At 49.5% G+C, this 25,601-nt stretch overlaps 1 protein-coding gene across 1 annotated transcript in view; it reads left to right on the forward strand.

The window, feature by feature from the left end:
• LOC119450889 (luciferin 4-monooxygenase) overlaps positions 1-25,235 on the forward strand; it is a 37,453-nt gene extending 12,218 nt beyond the window's left edge. Inside the window, exons 3-4 of the mRNA XM_037714362.2 lie at positions 12,182-12,451; positions 22,942-25,235. Coding sequence (XP_037570290.1) covers positions 12,182-12,451; positions 22,942-23,090 — 419 coding nt within the window. The 3' untranslated portion in view covers positions 23,091-25,235. The remainder of the gene's footprint in view (positions 1-12,181; positions 12,452-22,941) is intronic.
• The last annotated feature ends 366 nt before the right edge of the window (positions 25,236-25,601 follow it).

Below are 25,601 nucleotides of genomic sequence, written 5' to 3' on the forward strand. Positions count from 1 at the left end.
TTCTTGCACCAAACTTAGCAAGCACCAACCCAAAAGCTCACGGTCTGCCCCTGAACAAAGCCGCAAATGATCTGTGTGTAATTACTGAACGTGCATTGGAATTTGTGTTGTGAACGTTTATCTTAGCACCAGCCTGGCTCGTCCGTCTCGGCGCCTGTGCTGTAATTATTCATACAAGTGCTCTCTGAATATTTCGAAAGGCGTAAAAGCCAACACCACATTTTTCTTAGGAGCTGCAGTCACTAGTGTACGTAGTATCGTATCATTCTGGCAGACATGGGCGTCGTCTATTTTCTCGTCCTGTTTCTTGCGCTGTTGGTGTGCTGTGAATCTGTATCAAGAAGCTTAAGTTAATATGCTGCAGTACGTAGCGCAGCCGCGTAGCCACACGGCTAACATTAAAATACCTTGTTAGGAGTACGTTTGTTTGTTTAATAACAAAATCGAACGCTAAAATTTTGTATTCATGGTGGCAAGTGTAAGATAAGAAGCTATCGAAACTATCCGCTAATGGCATGCGTGTGCTTCTACCTGCTTCAGCACGTTATCCTTACAGTGAGGTTGAATACCCCTGATAACAAAAAACATATGCAACTGGAGCAGGTGCTATGATTCCTTTCCTGGAAATGAAAGCCAGCATCCCAGTCTGTTAAGCTAGTCATGTACTTAACCTATATTAGACCAATGTTAGAGCATGCTAACTGGAGCCATTTCAAACTGGGTTAGTTGACCAAAATAAGAAAGTGCAAGGAAAGTGTCAAGGTACAGTCTAATCTGGTATTCCCGAACCGATTGTATTAGCAAAACTTTATGCCTCCCTGAATTGCCTGCATTAACCCAATGCTGAAAACAGGGGAAGCTGATTCCCTTTTTTGCTGCTGAAAAGCTGCTAGAATCTCAATAACAGACCACTTATGTTCTGAGAGAAAGTGAGGGGCACTGACAATATCTCTAATCTTTTGTATGAGCCTTCACCTTGAACGAAAATGGAATAAAAATATTTACCTTTGCAAGCTTCAGAATCCAAATATTCTCAAAATTTTGAGGAGCCACATTAAATTTTTGTGATACAGACAATAAAAAGTGCGCCTAAGTACAAGTGCACACTGAACACACTTGAGTGGTTGAGTGGCCAGCTGCGAATGCAAGTGTCCATAGCTGCTACCTCGAGGTAACTGCTAGGTTGCACGTGTGTTTCTCCTATAGCCCATGTACCTGGCAAGGGGAATGGTTATACGTAGTCCTGTGCTTTTTCTTTTTTTTTTCAATAGGTGGTGGCTAGCTGATTCCATCTGTTTATGTATTTATCATTTGTGTCCATCTTATGTGCATGTGTTTGTGTCATGTTCTGATTGTTATACGTGCAGTGATGCAAGCATCTTTTTTTAATATATTGCACTACAGTCATTTATTAAACTTTGTGTTGAAATGTACAAAATGTGGCCACCCAGTAATGACTAGGACAGCCAGCAGGATTGGCAAAAAATATGATGCAGATCCATTGCACTTGCTTGAATCGACATGAGGCGAAGCTTTCACGCAACGGTCAGTTGAACTCTAGAAAACTAACTGCAGTGTTTACAGTTGTCCTTATTTCACCCGATGCAACACGTACTCATAGACAATGTTTGCTTATTCACCGCACAGGTCACATAATGTAATGTATACATAGCACGGTGAACTCACTCAAACGTCGGCTCACTAAGACTTCGAACTAACCGTGAGTCTGAGTTCGTTTGAGCCTGACTGAGTAGAATTTTGGTGAATACGAGTAAGAGCAAGCTCAGTTGAGTAAACTTTTAGTGAATATTGTCATGTGGTAGTCAGGGAAAGCTGATCCAAGTATAATTTTAGTGAATATGAGTCAAAGCAAGCTCGGCAAGTAGATTTTTGGTGAATATGACTCAGTGCAAGCTCATCTGAGTAGAATTTTGATGAATATAAGTCGGAGCAAGCTTGGGTAAGTACATATTTGGTGAATATGACTCGGTGCAAGCTTGCCTGAGTAGAATCTTTGTGAATATTAGTCAGATCAAGCTTGGCCAAGTACAATTTTTGTGAATATGAGTCACAGCAAGCTCGGATAAGTAGAATTTTGATGAATATGACTGAGCAAGCTCGATTGAGTAATGATGGGATATGGTTATACGAGTTTATGCAGTAATACATGTAAGTGCAGACTCATTAGCAACAATGCCTCCATCTTGATGGGCTATACCTACGCCTCGTGATGAGTCTGCACACTTTATGAGCTGTGGACATGCAAGACCCACCCACACTTGAAAAGATCCTATCATTCACACGAAGGAATGCAACTGGCTGACTTCACTGCACAATTTTGATCTGCTTTTGTTTAATGTGTTATCTACTACTTATAAAAACCAGATGTCTGCCTGCTTTTCGCATTATTGCATGTGTTTTACAGGAAGTAGAGACAGAGAAGCAAGAAAAGGCAAGGATGTTTATGGCTAAGTAGTTTCTTAGAGTACTGCGATATGTTACAACCAGCATAAACAAAAGTAATTCGATGCACTGAAGTAATACAAAGTCTGAAACACACTGAAGGTTTATTGGTTTTTTTTATTCAGGAGAAAAATGATGCATCAGAGAAATGAGAAAAAAACTGTTTAAATATTGCTTCGAAAATAAATTGGCAATACTGCTTATTCCCAGTCAAAGCGTGAAATATGCTATTGTAGAAAATTCATTACGATATCCAGTTTGCACGTTCGCTTTGCGTCTCGTAGCGGAAGTAACAGAACCTTGAAATGAGATAATTCATTGGGGAAAATACGCATGAAAGCCCTAACCAACCGACTGCAACTAAATGGTCGCGCGTATAGCGTGACCTATTGACCACAGCATTTGTCCGTAGTTGCATATTCTTTAAATTGTTCCGTCCGTAAAAGCATACCGCGATAAAACTGTGGCGTTTTCGTATATCGCGAGTTGTCTCCAGAACCAGAAAATTGGGACGACATCCGAAGGCCATGCCTTCCCGTGAGGGACACCTCGTAGTATTTACCAACTCGCAGCGCGTGTGAATAACGGAAAATCACGCAAAAGTACGTACTATCAGCACCCGAAGCCAACCTAAAAAACAGCGTCGCCAGATTAGCAACGTAGCATGTCAACAAACTCAGAACCGAATCTGACCTACGAGTTTTTATCTGCACTGTTCGCGTGACGGTGCTGATGTTACGTACCGATTGCGCAATCCAAGGCTCCTCTCAATTAGTTGCACTGTTCGAGGCTTGTTGATCCAATATTTATAGACAAAAAAGTATCCGTAAACGTTGCGTTGAGCGACCGCCGCCATTTTCCAAAACAGACCGCGAAATACCATTTGGCGCAATTTCGACGGAAAAATCGCAGCGATTGCTGCGACGTTGCGACCAACCGGTTGGTCGCAGCCGAAAATCGCAGAATCGGCCCTGCGACTGCGATTTTCGTCGCATGCGACGGAAATCGCACTTCCGGTGCGATAATCGCAGTGCAAAATCGCACCATGTGAAACGGCCTTTACACGGGCTGTAACGCGCTAGCACAGACGCGTTAGAAACGCGCAGTCTTTCGTTAATGTTGGGTATTTATTGTCATCGTGGTGCATTTGTACATGTGCGCTTCGTGGCGTAGTGGTTAGCGCCGCGCGTTCGGAAGCGAGGGGTCCCTGGTTCGATTCCGCGCTACGGACACAACTTTCGGAATTTTTTTTTCCATAAAAGTAGACGTGGCTACCTACTGACGACGACTACTACTACTACTACTACTACTACTACTACATACTACAGAGGAGGGACAGACCCACATCCTAAGGAGCTTCGCCCATAAAACGCTCAGAGGCGAGCAGGTGGTGAAGATTTCGGGCGCTGCTCGACGAGTGTCTCGTTCTCATCTCGTCGAAAACCTCCAAGCCGCCTCCAGAGGCACCGGCAACAATCACTAACGCCGCGCGCGTTCGCAGCGAACGCGGGTAAAGCGCCGACGGCGTCGACAACAGTTCTTCGCGTTGCTGGTGCTGCTGCATATCCAAGTTTATACAGCGAATAAAACTACTATCCTTACTCCGTATAGCTCTCTACTAATTTTCTATGGTTATTGATGCTTCGCCTTTCGGGTGAAACTGCGACATTTTTTCCTAGCTTCGTAGTTTCAGAAGTTGGTTAATTTATCTTGACTAATGACCTAATTAAGAAAAAAGTTGTCGCAGTTTCACCTGAAAGGCGAAGCATCAATTGCGATAGCAAATTTGTAGAGAGCTATCTGGAGTAATGATATTAGCTTTGTCAGCTGTATAAACTTGGACATGCAGCAGCACCGGCAACACGCAGAACTGTTGTCGACGCCGTCGGCGTTTTGCCCGCGTTCGCTCAAAATGCGTGCGGCGTTGGTGACTGTTGCCGGAGCCTCTGATATAAATAGGCACTTGGTGCCGCAGCTAAACGTCTCCTCCCTTCCCTCCCCCTCCCCCCTCCCCCACGGCCTCTCGCGCGTCGGAAGAAGGCGCGTTTGCTCTACATATATGGTGATTGTAAAGGAGGAAAGAGACGCCTACTTCTGCAGCCCTTAAGCGAGCACGGCGCAGAACGCGCGTTTGTTCTCCGCCGTGCGTTCACTCCCCCTGAGAGAGAGAGAGACAATGACTTTATTGACATTAATCCGGCATGTAGGGGTGGATCAGGCCACGTAGGGCTCCATCAACCCCCTATCTCACTAGACCTCAGCGCGGACCGGTCCGGCGCTAGCTACTAGGAGTTGTCTCCGTTCGCTTTTGCCGGGCCAGGGCCGCGTCGAGCCGCTGGATGGCTTGGAGTTGCGCCTGATGGTCAGGCGAACTGATGTAGTGTTCCATGTCCGGTGGCAGAGAGTCCCGCACGGTTCCCCCCGCACACGCGTCACACCCCCACAGCACGTGGGCTAAGGTTGCCAGTTCTCGCGCACACACACTGCACGTAGCACTTTCAAACAGTCCGGGACACACGTGCCGGGCTAGGGCCGGCGTGAGTACTGTTCCAGTCTGTAGCTGTCGTAAGAGGACCCCCTCACGTCGCCCTAGTCTCGGGTGAGGCCCAGGCAACGCTCGGCGGCCCTCTCGGTACCAAGCGAGGATTCCTCCGTAGTCCAGTAGCGGGTCCGGGTCCAGGAAGTCAGCCTCGTCCGCTTCCGAGGGGCGGGGGGGCGCCGCACGGTACGCGAGCTCACGCGCGACGACGTCCGCCTCCTCGTTGCGGTTGGCCGCTCCTCCTGGGATGACTCCGACGTGAGCCGGGAACCATCGTAGATGGGTTGTGGTTGACTTGGTCCTCGGCAACAGGCTCGCCGCCGGCGTCCCGACGCTCCCGCGGCCAAAGTTGGCGATGGCCGTGCGGGAGTCGCTCAGGATCGTGGTCGCCTCCGGTATGCCGCTCAGCGCCAGGGCGATGGCGGCTTCCTCCGCTTGCTCCGCAGACGTCGCTCGGACGCTGCAGGCGTTGAGTACTTTCCCGTCCGTGGCCCGGACAACCGCTGCCACGTACGTTTTCGGCTTGCGTTGGTGTTTGGCTGCGTCCACGTACACCGCCTTTGCGTCGTCGGCGTATGTTTCTGCCAGCGCTCTCGCCCTGGCCACCCTTCGCTCCTTGTTGCGGTCCGGGTGCACGTTGCGCGGGAGCGGCAGGACCACCAGGCGCCTTGCTACTTGCTTGCTCACCTCCTCCCGCTTCGGGGCTTCCTCCCAATAGGATTCGGCCCTTGGCGGGCGCAGGCCGACCCTCTGTAGGATCGCTCTTCCGGCTTTGGTTGTTGCGAGGCGAGTCAGCTGCGTCGTGCGCTGGGCCTCGCTCACCTCCTCCAGGGTATTATGGACTCCTAGTCGAGCCAGGGCATCGTTGCTCGTACTGGCGAGGAGGCCCAGCGCCGTCTTGTGGGCCTTCCTTATTGCAGCGTTGATTTTCTCCCGCTCGTGCCGCAGCCATCCGTGGAACGCGCCGACGTACGAGACGTGGCTCGTCACGAACGACTGCAGCAGTCGCAGGAGATTCGTCTCTCGCATCCCATGTCGTTTGGTGGAGATCTGCTTGACCAGGCGGGTCGCCACTCCCACCTTCGTTAGCAGCCGGCTCAGAGCGGTGTGGTTGCCGTTTCCCGCGTCGAGGTGCATGCCGAGTGCTCTGATTCCTCGGACGTGCGGGATGGTGGTGCCGTCTTCGGTCCTCAGCGTGATGTTAGCCGCCTCCTTCTCCGTTGACTTGCGCCAGTGACCAGGAGGTGGCAATACCAGTAGCTCCGACTTCTGCGGAGAGCATCGGAGGCCTGTCCCCCGCAGGCAGTCTTCTATCTGCCAGATTGCCTCTTGCAGTGACTCCTCTATGTGGCCGGTCGTGCCTCCCGTCATCCACAATGTGATGTCATCTGCATATATTGTGTGCTGGACCTGCGGCAATCGGGCAAGGCGCTCGGCCACTGGTATCATGACTATATTAAAAAGAAAGGGGGAGATGACGGCCCCTTGCGGTGTGCCGACGCTGCCCAACCTTTGTTCCTCCAGCTGCAGGTGACCGACGTGGAGGCACGCCGTCCGATTCGAGAGAAAGGCCCGGATGTAATCGTACGTTCGCCGTCCCAGCCCGAGCCTCTCGACCTGTGCCAGGATTGCGGAGTGTAGCACGTTGTCAAAGGCACTTTTGAGGTCGAGGCCTAGGATCGCCCTGCAGTCGGTCTTGCTGGGGGACTCGAGCAGGTCGTGCTGGATCAGTAGCTTTGCGTCCTGCGTGCTCAGCCGGGCCCGAAAGCCCAGCATCGCCGCAGGGTACGCGTCGTGCTCTTCCATGTAACTCTGCCAACGGTTGTTTAGCACGTGCTCCAGCACCTTGCCCGCGCATGACGTCAGGGAGATCGGGCGGAGATTCTCAATGCTGGGCGGCTTGTTGGGTTTAGGGATCAATATCGTTCGGGCGGTCCGCCACTGCTTGGGCAGCGTGCCGGAGCGCCAACAGTCGTTGTAGAAATTCGTAAGGGCCGTGATGGCCACGTCGCCAAGGTTTCGCAGGGTCTTATTGTGGATCAGGTCCGGGCCGGCTGCCGACTTGCAGTTCAGCTCTTGCACCGCTCGGCGGACCTCCCATTCTTCTATATCCGCGTCGAGCGCGGGGTTGTCTGTGCCTTCGTAGTCCGGGTGGCGGACTTGTGCGGTGGCCGGGAGATATTGATCGATGAGGCGTTTGCCCACTTCGTCCTCGCCGTGTTCTTTGATTGCCGCGTGCAGGATCTGCGCCAGTCTGTGTTGCTGGAACGATTTGCTCTGCGTCTCGTCACGTAAGTGGCGGAGCAGCTTCCACGTACGGCTGGCGTGCAGCTGCCCGTCGGCTTCGTTACAGATGGCATGCCACTGCTGCACGCAGAGCTGCGTGCTGTATTTTTCGATTTCGCGGCCGAGGTGGGCGATGCGCTTGCGCAGTGTTCTGTTGTGCCGCATGCGCTTCCATCGGCGTTGCAGTGATTGTCGTGCCTCGATCAGGTGGGCCAGTCGAGGGTCCATAGTGGGGATCGATTCGTCCGTCTCCACTTCCGTGCTCACACGCGCCACCGCGTCTACCAGGCTGCGCGTCCACTTTTCGAGGTCCTCAATGGTGGGCGCAATCTCCTGCCGGCGGAAGGCGTTCCAATCCGTCAGCTTGTGCTTGCGAGTCGGGGCCTGCTTGCTCCGGACCCGCAGCGGCAATTCCACTTCTATGATCACTTCCCAAGTTGAGCCCCGTGTTGCGCCAGCTCACCGGTCTGTCATCCGGGAGGTGCACGAAGGCGAGGTCGGGGGTGGTGTCCCTGGTTGCTGAAGTGCCAATTCGTGACGGCCGCTGCGGGTCCGAGAGCAGCTCAAATTCGGCCTCTTCAGCCTCGTCCAGTAGGCTCCGTCCTTTGGCAGTCGTGCGGGGGTAGCCCAGTTCCCTGTGGGACGAGTTGAAGTCACCCGCCATGATGATCGGCATTTCGACGGCTTTTCGCCTGCCTTTCTGGAACAGCGTCCGGAACCGCTGGCTGCGGTGCTGCGGGTTGCTGTAGGCGTTCATCAGACAAACGGACTCTTGCGTCTTCTTACCGACCACGACTTCGGTCGCGCACAACTCCAGGGCCGTGTTGCCATCGAGGAAGCGGTCGAGCTTGATGAGGGTGATGCCCTTGCGTACAAAGGTGCAGACTCCCTGTGCCGCGCCCGTGTTGCTGGTGCGCGCGCTGGGGGGTGATGCGTGAACGTGGTAACCCGGGAGTTTCGGGGTCTCTTCCATATGTGTCTCTTGAATCATGATCACGTCAGGAGGCGCGGCCATGGATTGTACTTGTTGTAGTAGGGCCTTGCGGCACCGGAGGCCGTTGGCGTTCCAGTGCCACACTCTGAGCTTGGCGTTGTTGGCGGCCTGATCCATGGCTGGGCGAGGCTCCGGGCGACGTGCGGCTGCCGTGGCCGAGTTTCCCCATCTCCTCCTGCAGTAGTTGGACCATGAAATGTTTCATTTCCTCGAAGCCCGTGTTGATGCGGGCCTCCTCTCGGGCTTCGAGCTTTGCAAAGTCTGCCTTGACGTCGTTTTTGAAATTCTTCATGGCTGACGCCACGTTGTCGACCTTCTGTGAGATCTCTTTTGTGCACTTGTCTTGCCTGTTTAGGCGCGCGTTGATGTGTTTGAACCGGGCCCCGTAGTTAAGGCCGCCTTGGGTATCCGTGTCCCTAGAGTGAAGTGTCGAGATCGATGAGATGGATTCGGTCTCGTCGTCCCCGGTGTTCATGTTCAGGTGTTCGTCCTCGTCCGACTCGATCACCGAGCTACGGCGGGCCTTCTTCTGGCAAGGGGTCTTGCCTTGTTCCAACGATTGCGGCGACGGTGGTGGCGGTGGCATGACCGGCGCCCCCAGCGGGGTGAACGATGCCGTCTGCTGCGCCGTTCCCACACACCATGGCGTATCTGATTGGTTTCCGTGCTGTTGCGAAGCGAATCTTGCAATCAGCTCCTTCTGCTGTTTCATAGTCTCCTGTTGTTGCTTCACCGTCTCCTGCAACAGCTTAATCGTGCTCTCTAGCTGCATCATTTTGGATGCAAGCGAGTTGTTCTGCGGCTTTCTCGCCGGCGTGCGCGAGCGCTGGCGCTCCTTCGCGTCTTTTTCGCCCTTGGCTCCGCCTCTGGCGATATCTGACCACAACTTCCGGCCGTCACGTGAGGGACTGCGCCGCCTATCGCGACTCTCCGAGCGTCCGCGGCTTGGGGACCGCCCTCGGCTCTTGCTGCGGCTCTTGCGCCGCCCCTTTTGTTTGCTCGGGGAGAGGTCGGGGAATTCGTCTTTTCTAGAAAATCTGGCCTTGCTCTGGCCAGACTTTCCCGCCTTTTCCGCCGCCATCTTGCGCTCGTGTTCGCGCTTCCGAAGCAAGAATGGCGTCTTGAACTTGTTCGCAGTTTCCCGTGCCGGTGGGATGCGAGCCTCCGCACAGTTTGCAGCGAGGTTTGCAATCCTGCTCGTGATTTTCGCCGGGGTTTGCCTTCCCGCAGGCGAAGCAAACCACCACATTCGGTCGGGGGCACACGTCTCTCCGGTGGCCGACCTGCCCGCATGTTCTGCACACTTCTTTGTGTTGGCGGTATAGCCGACACCTTATTAGCGCGCCGCAGTATTTAACGTAGGACGGGACTTTGTCCCCCTTAAAGAGCACGATCACTGCGTGCGAGTTTCCGATCCGGTGCGCTTCGAGCGCCGTACCGTTGTAGATATTTACAACTTTCGCTCGGATCATTTCAGGCGTTTCGCTGAGCGGGATGCCTCCGATTACGCCCTTCACCGTATTTTCGGGTGCCGCCGCGTAAGCGCACACTTCGTATGCTTGATTTCCAATCATGAGTGCATGGATGGCCGCGTAGCGGCTGACTCTCTCGCCTTCCGGCGTGCTGATCACGATAATGTTTTGTGCAACGTTTGGACAGATCGTGTCCCTCTGTATGTCTTCGAGACTTATTCTCGCCGCACCCGCAATCGCCTGCACGAGCTCCGGCATCATAATCTTGCCCACCAGCAGTCCCCCGCGGGGCCTATCACCTTGCATTCGCCACGTGGCACGTGAGGCATGCGTGCCGTCTTCGCGAAGTTCGCGTTGACTTTCTTGATAATCTGGGCCCGGGTTGGCTGGGCTGCCTTCTTACCGGGCTGGGGTGCCGAAACTTGCTGCGGAGTCTCGGCGTTGTTCAGAGTGGCCTTCTTGCCTCGCTGAGTGGCGATCACCCAACCGGCGATGTTTTCTGGGGTCTCGTCGATCGGCGTTCCGGGGACGGCAACCACCATGCGTCCCGAGCTGCGGTCCAAAGTGGGCTGCTGGTCCCGGGCCGGACTCGTATCCATGGCTGAGTGACCCGACGCCGACATTTCGCACGAAGCGGGGCCACCGGCGCGGTCCGATGCGGCCGAAGCCGTCGCTAAGCCTAGCTGGCCGGTTAGGCCTAGCTGGCTCGCCACTTTGTGCGGCGCAAAACAGGCGTAAAATCCGCAAAAATGAGCGGACTCACCAAAATTTGGGCTCTACGTGCTCCGGGTGTCAAGCCGAAACCGATCGTACCGTTTTGGACGGGCTGGGGTCGAATGGTCCTTCCAAAATTGGCCTCATCGACGGAGCCGACGCGAAGTACGTCCGCTCGCTCCGAACGCTCCGCAGCGTCCCCCCTCCTGCTGAGAGCGCGCGCCCCTCGCGCCCTTTCACTCGCACATACAGCGTTCGGCGCGCGGCGACGATTTCATCTCCATTGACGTCATACGGAACCTCACGGCGACGGCGCCGGCAGAAATCTGCTTTTGAGTGTCCATATAATTGCTATCGCAATAAAATACTAAAGTAGCGTGACACACAACATACAAAAGTAAGCAACTTGCATTGGGTTGCGTCGTGTTAGAGTACATCGCCATATTTAAAAACTGGCTAAAGTTAGCGGAAACACCCTGTATATATATATATATATATATATATATATATATATATATATATATATATATATATATATATATATTGTACTGAAGGCGAATGACTGCGCTTCGATGTCTGGGAAAAGAAGACGACGATGAGTGGTGGTTGTTGTTGACGCTCTAGCTCGCGCTCGCCAGTAACCAGACCTGCCTTTCGTATAGCCTTCTGGAACGCCGCGTCCAGGCCTGCCTGAAGACCAACACCCCCATTTTAATATATATGTGCGTGTGTGTGTGCGTGTGTGAGAGAAATCTACTTTGATAAGCATAATTTATTTTCGACTTGTCGACCAAGAACCTTCTTTATGAAGAAGCATTCTCGGTAGAGCCCGATCAACGGCACAGACGTCTGGTTTATATATTTATATTTTTTTCAACGTTGATTTCTTTAACGAGCTACACAGTTGCCAGTAGCTCCTATTTTTCAACTTTATATTTCAGTATTAAAGTAGCTAGGTCCAGTACGATACGAAACTGAAGAGAAAGTCACGTAGGAAAAGTCCGGTTTACTAACGTTTCGGCTTGTGGGGCAGCATTCGACAGAGTGAACCATTTCGCTCATTCCCTCTGACGAAGGTTGGCCCACCAGCCGAGACGTTAGCAAACGGGACTCTTCGTACGTGTGTCCTGCTCATATCCTCTGTAAACACAAATATATATAGCCTACAAACTCTCACGCAGTTGATCCGAGAACTACAAAATATCGCCACCACTCTTTCCTGGTCTTTTTCAGTTTCTTAGCCTTACCCTATCTGCGTGTATGCTCAAGATATTCTTGATGCCGGGGAAGTGTACGTTACCGCTTGAGGTTAACTTAATAATGTTTTATAGTTTTTTTTATGCGCAGTCGTTATGTGTAATCTATGCACTCCTTACACTCATCTAGACGGTGCTGTGCATTCATAGCAAACGGGGCGGGCGCATTCATACTATGATGGATAATTGAATCTGGGAATGCCATGTAATAATTAGGGCAGGTAATCGGCTTACAATGAGATTTGTAGAACGGCTGCCAGTGGAAGAGAAGGGCAGTCGAGGACCGCAGAAAATAAGTGGTGTCATTAAATTAGCGAATTACCAAGCACAACTTGGAATCATTTAGCGCAATACAGGGGTAATTGGACATCGCTAATAGAGGCGTTCGACCTGCAGTGGATGTAAATATAGGATGATACTGATGATGATAATGACAATCGTGTACAATGACATCCAGGGGACGCTGGATATTACGACAACGATGGAAGGGTGTACATAGTCCAGCGGCTGAAGGAGATGATCAAATGCTTGGACAATCAGGTGGTACCTGCTGAGATCGAAGAACTGGTCCTCGAAGAACACCGGGAGGACATCTCAGAAGTGGTCGTCGTAGGACTGACTCATGATGAGTACGGAGAAGCTCCAGCTGCTTTCGTCGTGCTCAAGAAACAAAGTTCGAAGCAATATGACGAAGAACTTGCGAAGAAGATAAAGACCACCGTTTCGGGTTTGTACACTCTGGCACGATATGAATGTTTGTCTTTCACGCTTATCTGGAATACTGTTGGAAAACAAGCATTTGCGGATATTGACCAGGCAAGCGTGTTAAAGCTATTGACATTTTATCTTCAATAATAACAGAAACCGGTCTATTCGGAACAGACGAGATGTTAAAATCTACAAACTTACTCTGTTTGAATTACTGGCCCCTTTGTAAGATACCTTAACTTTCTTTCTACCAAAGCTCGTTTTTTTGTTTGCTGTTACAACTTATACAGCTGCTACGAACAGGTGGGCTACGAACTGTGTCTATAGGTATTGGCTGTATGAAAAATAGACTTGCATGTTTATCTATTCTGCGTTCGCGCTTCACATTGCGCAGTTTGCGAATATCATAAAGGTGGCTAAATATATAAGCTTCTTGCACCTTTAAGGATAGCCATCTTGACTGCTTGCCCATGTCAATAAGCTTTTGAAAGCTGTACAAAATGTGTAAGGTCTTCCTAAATGTTCTAGGCGCGTGCCATGGGAAAGAATAATGGCACCTGGCCAGACGACATGACTTATATGGAATCTTTGAGGCTTTACAAGCACGTTGTAATGACACAATTTTGGGCCACATTATATAAACCCCACATACTTTTCTTCATGGTTTTATGCATGCTGCAGTGCGTCGAAGGCCACATCCGCGCTTTACTTCGTCAGGTTCAATCGACGACGAGAAAGGCATACACCAAAAAAGAAACAAGCCTACTTAACTCCACCTTCTTGTAACCTTGGGGGAAAATGGGAGAATGCATTGAACTAAGCCATTATCAATTGAGCAATTTACCTGAGCTCTTCATAGTTTCATTATATGTTAACGACGTCGTAAACATTGGCGGCTCTCAAAAGTTTATGTTTGCGGACGATAATTCCGTGATAATTAAATGCAGTTTACCGGTAGAAATGATGATGTCTTCTTCGGTTATGCGAATCGTATGCTTGATGAATTATGGACTTGTAAGAACTTTAGGATGGACAGTTGGGCGTGTTGGTTAAGCATGATCTGTGTCTTTGTTCTCTCTTCGTCTGTCGTCGTTCTCGCGCCTTCACCTCAGATCTCGTAAGAACTTGCAACTCTTTTGTAACAAATGCATTTAAAAGAAAGTTGTCTTGTTCAGTCCAACGAACAAACGCCTATACTCGCCACTAATTGTTGATGATTACGAACTCCGCCATTGAAAGAGTTCCTGTGATTAATTGCATCCGTGTTTCGCTCGAAGACCATATGACATAGAAGGCACACACTGAAGGAATGATATGCAAATCAACTCGCATTTATGGTGTGCTTTGTAAACTGCGGTTGCACCTGCCCAAGGGTGTAAAACTTGTTATTCTTAACGTGCTGTTTCTGTAACAGATTAACTAATGTCACTTATTCTGGGACATTACTTCGCTTTAAAATATAAAAGAGCTTCACATAATGCAGCAAAGAAACGTTATTTTCGTTGTAAACGTTCCACATGACAGCAACACGAAACCACTCTTTGAAGCATTGAATCTCGTTCCGGCTTCCTGGCTTTTATGAAGCTGTGTAATTAAGCGGCATCGAGCTGACATACATAACTATAACTCTTTTAAGTTTACTTCTGGTCTTTCTTTCACAACAAAAGCATGCGATACTTGTTTGTGCCTGACGTGGAAGGTGTCTCGGAGAAGAAAGAACTAAGGTGGCCAAATGCTGTGCTACCTTCTACCTCAGAATCTGGACAGTGTTAACAACGGTAGATTTCGACAGCGGAGCTGTTTAAGCTCTTCGTTGCGACGCGTAGCATAGACGAGAAACTGCGCCTGGTGATGACGTCACCGCGCGTTGCCTAGCAACGCATGTAACGTCATCGCTCGGCGAGGTTACCACTCTCTCCCAGACTACCCTCGCCACAGCGCGAGGCGCGGCCGCCGTATCCGGCGTTCGTCGGCGTGCCCCGGCTGCAGCCGGCGTCGAGATGCGACATGCTGCATTTCGCGCCGGCCTCGTCACCCAGAATCGAGCCCATCCGCATCTCGTCGAGAAAAATGGGCTGGTAGATAGCCGTGATTATGGAAGGCGCCAAAAACCGACTCTTCTATAGTCCAACGTGTGCGCCGCGCCGTAGACGCATGCGCATTTTATACGACACAAGGGGTTTCAGGATCATACGAAACTGCGAACTCGCTGCACGTGCCGCCACCGGTATTCAGCAGCCCACCTTGCTCGACGAGACGCGGATGCGGTCCATTCTGGGAGACGAGGCCGCGCGAAATGCAGCATGTCGCATCTCGACGCCGGCTGCAGCCGGGCCACGCCGACGAACGCCGGACACGGCGGTCACGCCTCGCGCCTGACTATTGTTATGGACGGGTTGTTGTTTCATCTCAGCGCTGCCATCCGTTGTTGCGGGTCGGAGATTATTCTGCCGCTGCTGCCAGTTTGTTGAGACTCGGGTAGCGTTTAGGCCGGTGATCCTTCAGCCAAAGGGATGAGTACGTCCGGGAGTAAGAGCGATAGAAAAAAGGGTTTATTCTACAGTATTTACAGTGGCTCCAAATATGGAAGCCCACTCCATGGGGGAGCACTTTGAAAGTCTCAGCTCACTACATGTCTGAGCACATATCAGAACACGTCCGGACACACCACTGCACTCAAGGTGTCTCCTTATAAAACCTCGGTCTTCCCTAGTTGACCCGGCTAGGGAATCAGATGACCTTGATGCGGCCAATCAGAGGGGCCGTCTTGTTCGCTGAACTCCGCCTCTAATATTGCACCTTCGAAGCAAGGACGAGGCAATCCGGAAACAGGGGGTTGACACTCCTTCCACGAAAGTCGGTGACCTGTTTCTTGCCCTCCGACGGTCAGCTTGCCCGGGTCGGGAGAATGGCCTTTGCACTAATCCCCGCGTCTAACGAAGGGGGGCAAGCTTCGTGAGCTTCTTTGTCATCGCGTCCCAGCTGGTGTTGCGCCGCGTCGCCAAGTAGGCGGCTGCTGATGAAGGGGGTGGCATCGGGGGAAGCACCTAAAGAATGCGCACTGCCTAGTTGGGGCGCTTGTTTGGCTGTCTCGTCGGTGTCTGGCACTGTCGCCGTCTCGGCGACGCTCATGAAAGGGCCTACCTCGATGGGAAACAATCAAAGAATGCGCCCGGCCGATTCGGCTCGCAACAGACTCCTCCCCCGCCGGAAGATCCGACCTGAGGGTGACCAGCTGCCAGGTTGCCCGAAGCGTCGGTGGTTGGTCGAGAGCTCGGGGTTTCCTCTTCAAATGATGGCCGATGACACACTCGAGCATGAGGTCCCAGCATTAACCTCGTTGTGTCCTTCTCCCTGGGAATACACAAGCACACACACGACCACAGGGCACAGGAAAGCGCCGTGCTCGCACCGAGAGCCATCGGGTCTAGCGAGCAGATCAACGCGCCTGCCCTTATCTAATAATAGCACCAAAGCAGCCATCAAATCACTGAACCTTCGCTGAAGCCCACAATATTAAGATTAGACCAGGATTCACAATCTTCTCGCAACCTCCGACAGAGAAGAGCAGTCCTGGTGACAAAGCACCACATAGCGCTCAAGCTCCCGAAATCCGTTCAATCCACCAGGCTTCGCTTGACCCAATAATTTGGACCCAAAATTTTGTGCCGCCAAAGCGAGCTCTCATGAACCTCCGAGTTCACCAAAACCAGATCGCTGTGCTGCAGGGAGCAAAGGTAGAATAATTGAAAATGCTCTAAATAAATGATAAATGAAATATCATACGCAGCGCAAACGCCATGAAGTCGTACATCCGCTAGTATCGCACGTACTAGTGCCACTGAGAGCCACATTTGCATCATGGATGTACTGTCAGAGTCGCTTTAACTCTACGGACAAACTCACATGTAATACGTGCGAACCACGCACTACAATTTCTTTCTACTGTCCACAAAGGACAAACACTAAAAAAACAACAACAAAGAAAATATTGCGTAAATTACACGCTAGCACTACAAGACTCGCGAACATTTCTAACAAGTGATGTGATAATCAAGCGCGCACTACAGGCTTTAAACCAACAGACTGGACCTGACGCTGCAAGCGTAGCTCACACACACAAAAAAAAAGAAGACTGTCGGCTTAAAAAAGAACGACACGTCGAAAAATGTTTCAAAATTTTAAACGCGCAAGAACCATCTCTTTCAGAGTATCGATGAGCTTATAAAACAAACAATTTAAACAAAGCTCGAAACATGCAAATAGAAATCTCTAGTTTCGGAGATCTCAAAACATTTAGCCAAACACTAAAATTAAAGAAAGAAACAAACAAAATGATGTTTCCACAAACCCTGTATTGCCGCTTTTTGTTCCGAGTAGCCTACGGTTGCGTCAAATCTTTAAGCCGTACTCGAGGCGGGCGCGGTCTGAGGGCTCTTCGTGTTAACGAGGTTGTCCAAAGGGCACGTAGGTTAATCTCCTCACTGCCCACCCTCGACACTGGACAAGCAGGCATCATGCCTTCTGAGCGCCGTGCGACGATTCCGCTGCCGCGCGTGACCGATTCGAGTCGCCTTACCGGCTCGCTCTCCTGTGCCATGCCTAGCACACTTAGAAAAGAACCGAACGAGGGGAACATAATTGCCCCCTTTCTTTTGTCCACTTTCGCTTCGAACGGCCCTTTCTTTTCTTCCTCCTTCGGCGCTGCGGACGCGCTCTGTCTGGAAAAAATTCCAAATAACAAACGCGCCGTTCGAACACTTTCACTGCGTTCCCCACTGGCTTTAGCGCCTTTATTCGGCCTGCGTTGCCCTGCAGTGTCTGCCGCATTCAGACTTTGCGACGCCGCTTCATCCTAGTACACTTTGTAGTGCCAATTTTCAAGCCTTCCGCTTGAATCTCCTGTTGACCGGCACTTATATCGTCGGTCATGATTTCCGTCTCAACCGCACAGGCACAGTCCGAATGATTTGCGGGTAAATCATTCTTTTCAATGCTACCTCGACTGGCGGAGAGCTTCAAACACTCAGGGACAATGCAGCTATTATCTTTTGCGAAACAGAGCTCGTATTCCTGGGAGTTGTCCACAACTGCACTGCCCTGCCTACAGTGTGCTTTAGCGCACTTTCCTGACCGATTGGACTCTGCACAGGTGCTCTTGTCTGATGACTCGGGGCCACTTCGTGCTTCTGCAAGAGCTACCTTCGCGACGTACTCCCTGGATAACTGTGCCAAATCGTCCACAGCTGGCCAGCTGCTTCTCTAGTATTCCATTGGCACAGTACCTCGTCGCGCTCAATACGGTCCCCATTAACGGGCTTCTCAAAAACTACGTCACGGTCTACGGATCTGGCCTCACCTGTGAACGTACCATTAGGCTCACGGGGATCAGCCTTTCTTTCTACTATCGGTAGAACCGTGCGTGCTGCTTGTTTGCACTTTCCGTGCTCTACTTCTACGGGTGCCTGACATTTCTGTTCCTCCACTTCAAAACCCTGTTCCAATCTTTCAACCTCTTGACTGAGAGCTTCTATCTCTTCGTGTTGTTGCCTAATCCAATTCTGTCTTTTCAACTCCTCCTCATTCTCAATTGCTTCCTGTTCCTGCTCTTTTAGAATTGAGTTGCCGAAGTATTCAAAGTATTCCTGATCACTGTTGCTTTCTAAAATTGCTCTAATTTCGGCTTCTGATTTATCATTCCTCTATTTCTACGTCGAGCTCTTCACACAAACGCAACAAGCTAGCTCTAGTCAAACTCATGAGGTTCATGGTCACTACTTTAGGCTTTGGCTCAGCTATTCCACAATATTTACTTGCTGCAAAACCCGCACAAATCACAATGCAAGTAAAAAAAACTACCAGCGGTTCAATTCTGTTTTCCCAAGAGAATTTGAAGCCTGGAAAATATAGCAAAACCCAAATGCCTACACACAGAAGTAGCACCAAGTCTCCAAGTACTGCTCCACCGCATCGAATCAATTCAAAGAAGACGAAAATCCTGGGCCGCCTTTAAATGATAAGAATTACGGTAGTTCTCCACTTCCCAATTACTCCCACACAAGAATGAGGTCTGGCTTCAGTAGCTGGTTCAGATCTATGCTGAAAGCTGCTTTCTGCTTGGATGCGCAACAACCACAGTATCAAATGGGCAGTTGTACACGCTTCATCGGTTTTTAGAAAGTCTAGGCTAAAAGATCCGATGACTCAAGCGCAAAGCCAGGCACTCACCCTGTACCGTGCAGTCATGCTGCGCTGCATTCATCCAGCCGTTCGCGAACCAGTTAGCGATTGGCGTTGGCTGCAGGTTCCATCTTGCCGATGTCATCCTGTCGCTCGTGAATCAGTTGTTGGTGACTGGCGTCGGCTGCAGCGTCCATCTCACCACGGCCATCCAGTTGGTCGCGAACGAGATGCCGGCGACTGGCGTTGACTGAAGGGTCGATCTCACCGTGGTCATCCAGTTGTTATGGACGGGTTGTTGTTTCATCTCAGCGCTGCCATCCGTTGTTGCGGGTCGGAGATTATTCTGCCGCTGCTGCCAGTTTGTTGAGACTCGGGTAGCGTTTAGGCCGGTGATCCTTCAGCCAAAGGGATGAGTACGTCCGGGAGTAAGAGCGATAGAAAAAAGGGTTTATTCTACATTATTTACAGTGGCTCCAAATATGGAAGCCCACTCCATGGGGGAGCACTTTGAAAGTCTCAGCTCACTACATGTCTGAGCACATATCAGAACACGTCAGGACACACCACTGCACTCAAGGTGTCTCCTTATAAAACCTCGGTCTTCCCTAGTTGACCCAGCTAGGAATCAGATGACCTTGATGCGGCCAATCAGAGGGGCCGTCTTGTTCGCTGAACTCCGCCTCTAATATTGCACCTTCGAAGCAAGGACGAGGCAATCCGGAAACAAGGGGTTGACACTCCTTCCACGAAAGTCGGTGACCTGTTTGCCCTCCGACGGTCAACTTGCCCGGGTCGGGAGAATGGCCTTTGCACTAATCCCCGCGTCTAACGAAGGGGGGCAAGCTTCGTGAGCTTCTTTGTCATCGCGTCCCAGCTGGTGTTGCGCCGCGTCGCCAAGCAGGCGGCTGCTGATGAAGGGGGTGGCATCGGGGGAAGCACCTAAAGAATGCACACTGCCTAGTTGGGGCGCTTGTTTGGCTGTCTCGTCGGTGTCTGGCACTGTCGCCGTCTCGGCGACGCTCATGAAAGGGCCTGCCTCGATGGGAAACAATCAAAGAATGCGCCCGGCCGATTCGGGACGCAACACTATAGAGTGCTGCGCTTTCGCTGGCGTGGCGTCCCCGTGCCGAGCGCCGTGCCGACGCTACGTCGGACTATAAAGTGGCCTTTAGAAGACTGTGTGCCGACCCCGAGTATCGTCCCGATATTCGGGGTCAGCTAAATTTGTCTAAGCACCAGCCAATCCAAACCAAGTTAAGCAAAGGAAAGCTAAGACAAAGCCAAGCCAAACCATCTTAAGCAAAGTTAAAGCTAAGAACCACTCAAGCCAAAGCAAGTTAGGCAAAGGAAAGCTAAGACAAAGCTAAGAACCAGCCAAGCCAAACCATCTTAAGCAAAGTTAAAGCTAAGAACCACTCAAGCCAAACCAAGTTAAACAAAGGAAAGCTAAGACAAAGCTAAGAACCAGCCAAGCCAAACCATGTTAAGCAAAGTTAAAGCTAAGAACCAGTCAAGCCAAACCAAGTTAGGCAAAGGAAAGCAGTGTTTAAGCTAGGGAAGGGACACCAGCTTCGCCGTTTTCCCATTCTTCGCACCACTTAGTGTGAAGCTGTCCCTATTTTTTATTTCGGTGGGCATAGGTGATATTTCTGATTGTTCGTTCGATTTGCTTTACTGACCATGCCGAGAAGTATGGTGCGTTTTGTGTTATTTTACAGTAGTATCACCGTATTGTTCTTGTATTTGACTACAGCTTGTTGTCGGCTGACTTGTCGTCAAGCCCATAGGCGGCTTTCTGTATGTGGCTTCAGCACAGAGGTACATCATTCGATACTCAAATAAAGTTCAAAGTTAAAAGACAATTTGCTAGCTATTTACGTCACGGGAAAAGTGGCCGAAAATTTGCACGACCTTTAAAAGCTGAAATTCTGGTTAGAGTCAGTATACACTACCGCTCGTTCCCTGAAAACGAGTTCGGTACACGATAATGCGTGCCACTCGCCCCCTTCATTAAACAAGCTCTCATCACAGTTTCCATTTCTTTAGAGCGATGTGTTATCGCCTCCTCCCGAACTTTGCTGCCCGACATTCTGGTGCTCCTTTTCCGAATGGCTCATGCTCAGATAATAAGAGTTAAGGGTCCATTGGCGGAATCGAACGTCGGTCTCTCAACACAAAAGCCCGAAGCTTTAACCACTAGATCAGAATCTCACACAAATCTCTCATTCGAAAGCTGAGAAGCTCTTTCGGACGATTAGCGCGCGTGTCACGTATTGTAGTATGTATGCGCAAAAACACGAGCGCGACCATTTGCATTAGTAGACAGACGTGATGTCGCGTGACCATAAGATTAAGATTTATCGTCGTCAATTTATCATCGCCATTTAAGAGCGCTAGCTTTTCACAGCGCGTTGCTCAGTTTCGCACCGTTGGTGCCGTCCGCAGCCACAGAGGCGAACCACAGAAGTGAGAGAAGCAAGAGTGGTGCCAAAAGATGCTTCCACTAATCACAATATAGTGCTCAGTGACGTGCGGTGAAGGTGGATTTTATAGAACACTATCAGATGGCGTTGCCCTCCGAGTAGATATAGACGTTTCAAGGAAGTGTAAGAAAACTTAAGACAATGTAGGCACAACGCTAGAATCATAAGCATGTGCAACATACCTAATTCGATCAAGCAGGGTAGGTGGCGGTTTGTCACTGCCTCGTTTCAAAGTGGTGCCAATAAATAATAATTATCATCATCACGGGCCACGACACCGACCAATTTGCCAGCTTTCGTTCTCCAGACGTCATTCCTTCTTCATCCTTCCGCCGACAAATATCCTGTCGTCATTTCATCGTAAATATGTCTTTGCTACCATGCCATTGTTGTCATTGCATTGCCGTTATGCAGTTATCGTCACGCATTGGTCGTCAGCTTTCTCATACGATTTTTGTCAGGTCGTCATCGTGATACAGTCGTCACGGTATCTCACGCAATAGTAGTAATACATCCTTCGTTATCCGATTCTGGTCACACAGTTGTCGTCAAACCATCTCACGCCATCGCCGTCATATAATCGTCGTATTATAATCGTCGCGATAGGATGGTTGTGATACAGCCGTCCTCGCGCCATCTCACGTCATTGTCGTCGAATGCTCGTCATCATTCCTGCTCCGTCATTTAGTTCTCATTATGCCATTGTTATCACGCCAGCTTCATCTCACAGTCGTCGTCACACCATCTCAATCAAACCATTGTCGTTATTATAGTCTTGTAACACAGTAATTTGTCCCGTCACCATCGTCATACACTAGTTGTCACACACTGCCCTTATGGTTTTGTCGCCACGCTGTCGTCGCTACTCCTTCATTATTTCAGTATTGTCATTGCGCCGTGGCGATATCAAACCTGCTGGGCCGTGCGAGCCGCGTTTGCACGAAACCTGACGATCTGAATTCCGGTGTGCTAACAACCCGGAAGGACATTTCGACGAGCAATTAGTGCCCTGCGTTCATGAATGCTGTGAAACAACGTTTGTCCTTCCAGCCTACCAACGCCCGTCAGAAGAAACGCTCTGTCATTCCTTACGCGCCCGGGATAAACGAGACCTTACCGCGCGTGCTGCGTAAATATGGCGGAGAGGTGGCTCACGTTTCAGTGCGCAAACTGAGGCACGCACCCCTGAGTGGAAAGGACAAGCTGCCGAAAGTAGCCTTTCCTGGCGTTGCTTACAAGATCCCCTGTGCGGATTGCGATAGCATCTACATCGGGGAGACGGACAACATTAAAGAGCGGCTGCGCCAACATCAGCACAACGTGTATAAGAAAAGAGTGGCGTCAAATGCTTTGGCAGAGCACGCAGCATCGACTGAGCACAATATAGACAGGGTGAACTGTAGTACAATCGGCCAGGAACGAAACATGAAGTCACGCCTGTCTGTACCTGGAGTCCCTCGAGATACAGTCAACGAGACACGTGCTCAATCGAACCGAAGGAGCCCTCGCCCCGTCTTACGCGGGGTGCTTGCGTCATATGCTAAAACCTACTTAAACAGGCACTTCTATATATATTTTTTGAACAAGGCATGGAAGCTGAAACGTCTTGACTTTAAAGTTTGATTTGGCCAGGGTGCTTCTTTCTGTTGTCGAGCGTTCTTTTTCATTTTTATTGTATGTTTCAGCCTAGAATAAATCGGTAGAAACAAAACAAATTGAGACTAGTTTCCTGACACCTAAGCATACACGATCTCAGAGAATGGTACTCGATGCTCTCAACTCTAGAAAAAATTGTATATCCGGTCCTTGAAACTTATGTGTTTTTTTTTCTCTCTCCTGGTAGATAACCTAGCTGTGCACAAGCACCTCTACGGTGGCGTGTTTTTCATGGAGTCGCTGCCAAAGACAGAAACCGGAAAAGTCAGCCGCGCAACGCTGGTGGAAGAAGGTGCACGAAGAGGTTTGCTGCGCAGCAACACCCACTCCGCATAAATCAAGAGACCATATTCTTCACGGCAGCAGTCATCGTCGGATATACGCCGACTTATGAATTATTCCAAAGATCTAATTAAGTAACGTCTATTCTTTTTCTTCTTTTTTGTATTTTGCTCAGCCACGGTGCAAGTGCTGAAATCCATCATGACATAAGTGATTAACGAGAAGTACCAAAACGAAGTATAATTTACTACGCAAAGTATTATTGCATCCTAGGAAACCCAGTTTGAGCGTCACGCTTTGGTTTTGTTGTTTAACCCACGTTCGAGGCATGTGAAGGAGTGCAACTGAATAGAGACGTAAAAGCAAACAAGTATCTTACGCAAACGATGTGGTGCGCGTTTGAAGTTACAATGATTGAGTTTATTACGCTTAACGTGCGACCCAAGGTAGGCAAAGATATACACGGTACTAAGGTGTGGCAGTGGTTTGGAATGAAGTGTTCATCGCCTGCGTCGCCCCGTCGGTGTTTTCGCAAGTCTTACAAAGGTGGTCTTGTCTAAGTACGGTGTGCATCCGCATCTGTTGCAGTGATCTGCCTAATGTCCCCCAGATTAGTTTCTAATTTTAAGGTCATTTTAACGTATACGTCAACTAGCAGCGAAGCTTTCACATACGCCCATGTGTTTAGAAGACGCGGAGTGGTGCCAGCGTCGCCATCTGGGTGTCGAGGGGAAAGTTTTACAAAGCAAACAATACAAAAAATGACGTCACGCCCTAAGCAAAAGTTCTGTCGGGACGTCATGCTCCTTTTTCTGAAAGTTTAAGTTATTTTAAGGTATCTTAAGTATTTTAAGATTAATAAGTATGTTATATGGCGAGAAGTATTATTTTTCTTCTTTGATCTTGCAGCTCCCCGCGCGCGTCTAAACTTGCTTGCGCAATTTTCTTAAGAATGCGAGCGAATAGAATAGGGATGACTGACAATGATAGAGTGATTTAAAATATAAGTTTTATAATGGGGCGTTTGAAATCAGTCCGCAGGTACGCAGTACAGGTTTTATAAAACAGACACAGTGACAGCAAGCGAACCGACAATGGCAGGAAACAGCCGGAAACTTTGAGCTTCATCAATCGTCATCTTCTTGCATGAGCAGTGCGCTCTGCTTCTCCAAATAGTGACAATATTATTCACTAGAGTTTACGTTTATTCGCCCAGAAATAAGCGCCCAATATACATGACAGAGGAAAACTATTACGTTTCAGTAGGTGACAAGTATAGTATGGCTAGAGCGTGGCCGACACACAGTCACAACGTAGCTATTCTTGCGAAACCTGTTCAGATAATTATTGAAACACTTGCTATGCTGTGCAATAAAATATATTCGTGACTGCACTTAACAGGCAATGAAGCTTTGCACTATATCATTTGCGCCATGTTCATCCCGTCAGACTATAAGGTAAGCAAGGTCTTCCCTGTTAACAAATCGGGCAGTTGTTCACATGCTTTGAAATATCGACCTATTTCTTTAACGTGTCTTGCATGTAAAGTTTCAGAACATATGCGTTATACCAGTGTCACACGATGACTATTGATCGCGATCAAACCCGATCCTGATTGAAATTTTCGACTGTGATTGGCTCCCTCGCACAGCATGGGCAAAGGCTCTAATCACGACCGAGAAATTCGATCCGGATCAGGCTTGATCGCGATTGAAAGTGCGCCGTGTGACACCGGCATTATTCTCAAATAGCCTTCTGAGTTCACCAGTGGACCTTCATTTTAATATTGATTACTTTTATTGCGATAGCAATTATATGGCTATTTAACTCTTATGTATTCGGCAAAACAGTAGCGTTTAATCAATAACTGTTACCTGCTGCCATTGACGACGAAAATGAACTTCCAGATTAGATTGTAAGTCCGAGGAAAGCCCGAAAACACAAGGAACTATTTTTTACTTACTAGAAGTGGTGAAATCGCCGAAGTGGTTTATCTTGATTTCATATATAGTATTCACAGATTCATATATCCTGTTGTTTATTGTTTTCTGTATTCTGCTCCGCAACCCTCTTTCATTATATTTTGATCTCTTTGCCTGTATTGGCGTACGCTTATAAACTTATCAAATATTTCTTCTATTTGCTCCTCCCTTATGGAATTCCCCACTTGGGCCTTCAATGGCAAAATAAATGAAATAAAATAAATGTTGACTGCGTCAGTTATTTTTATGTTACAGACACTAATGGTTGCGTTGAATTAGAGAAAGCCGTGACGTAAATAGAATGTTCGTGCACTCGCTGGCCAATTTCCATTAAACTACTCAAACTAAGCTTTTGCGGTTTACTGTAACCAATAACTTACGTCATTCAAGTAAAAAGTATGCAGTAATATGACTGAAGTTGAAATTTATACAATTGAGCGTTCATCTATGCCCTCGATCGTGGAACTTCAAGGTCGGCAGTATTTTGATTAATAGTTTCAAAACACTTGTATTCGTCGTGCCTGACATAACGCTAACAAAAGATACAATACTACTGGCTTGTACTACCACTGTGCGTTAACAT

Source organism: Dermacentor silvarum, chromosome 4 (assembly GCF_013339745.2).
Source record: "Dermacentor silvarum isolate Dsil-2018 chromosome 4, BIME_Dsil_1.4, whole genome shotgun sequence".
Lineage (NCBI taxonomy): Eukaryota > Metazoa > Arthropoda > Arachnida > Ixodida > Ixodidae > Dermacentor > Dermacentor silvarum.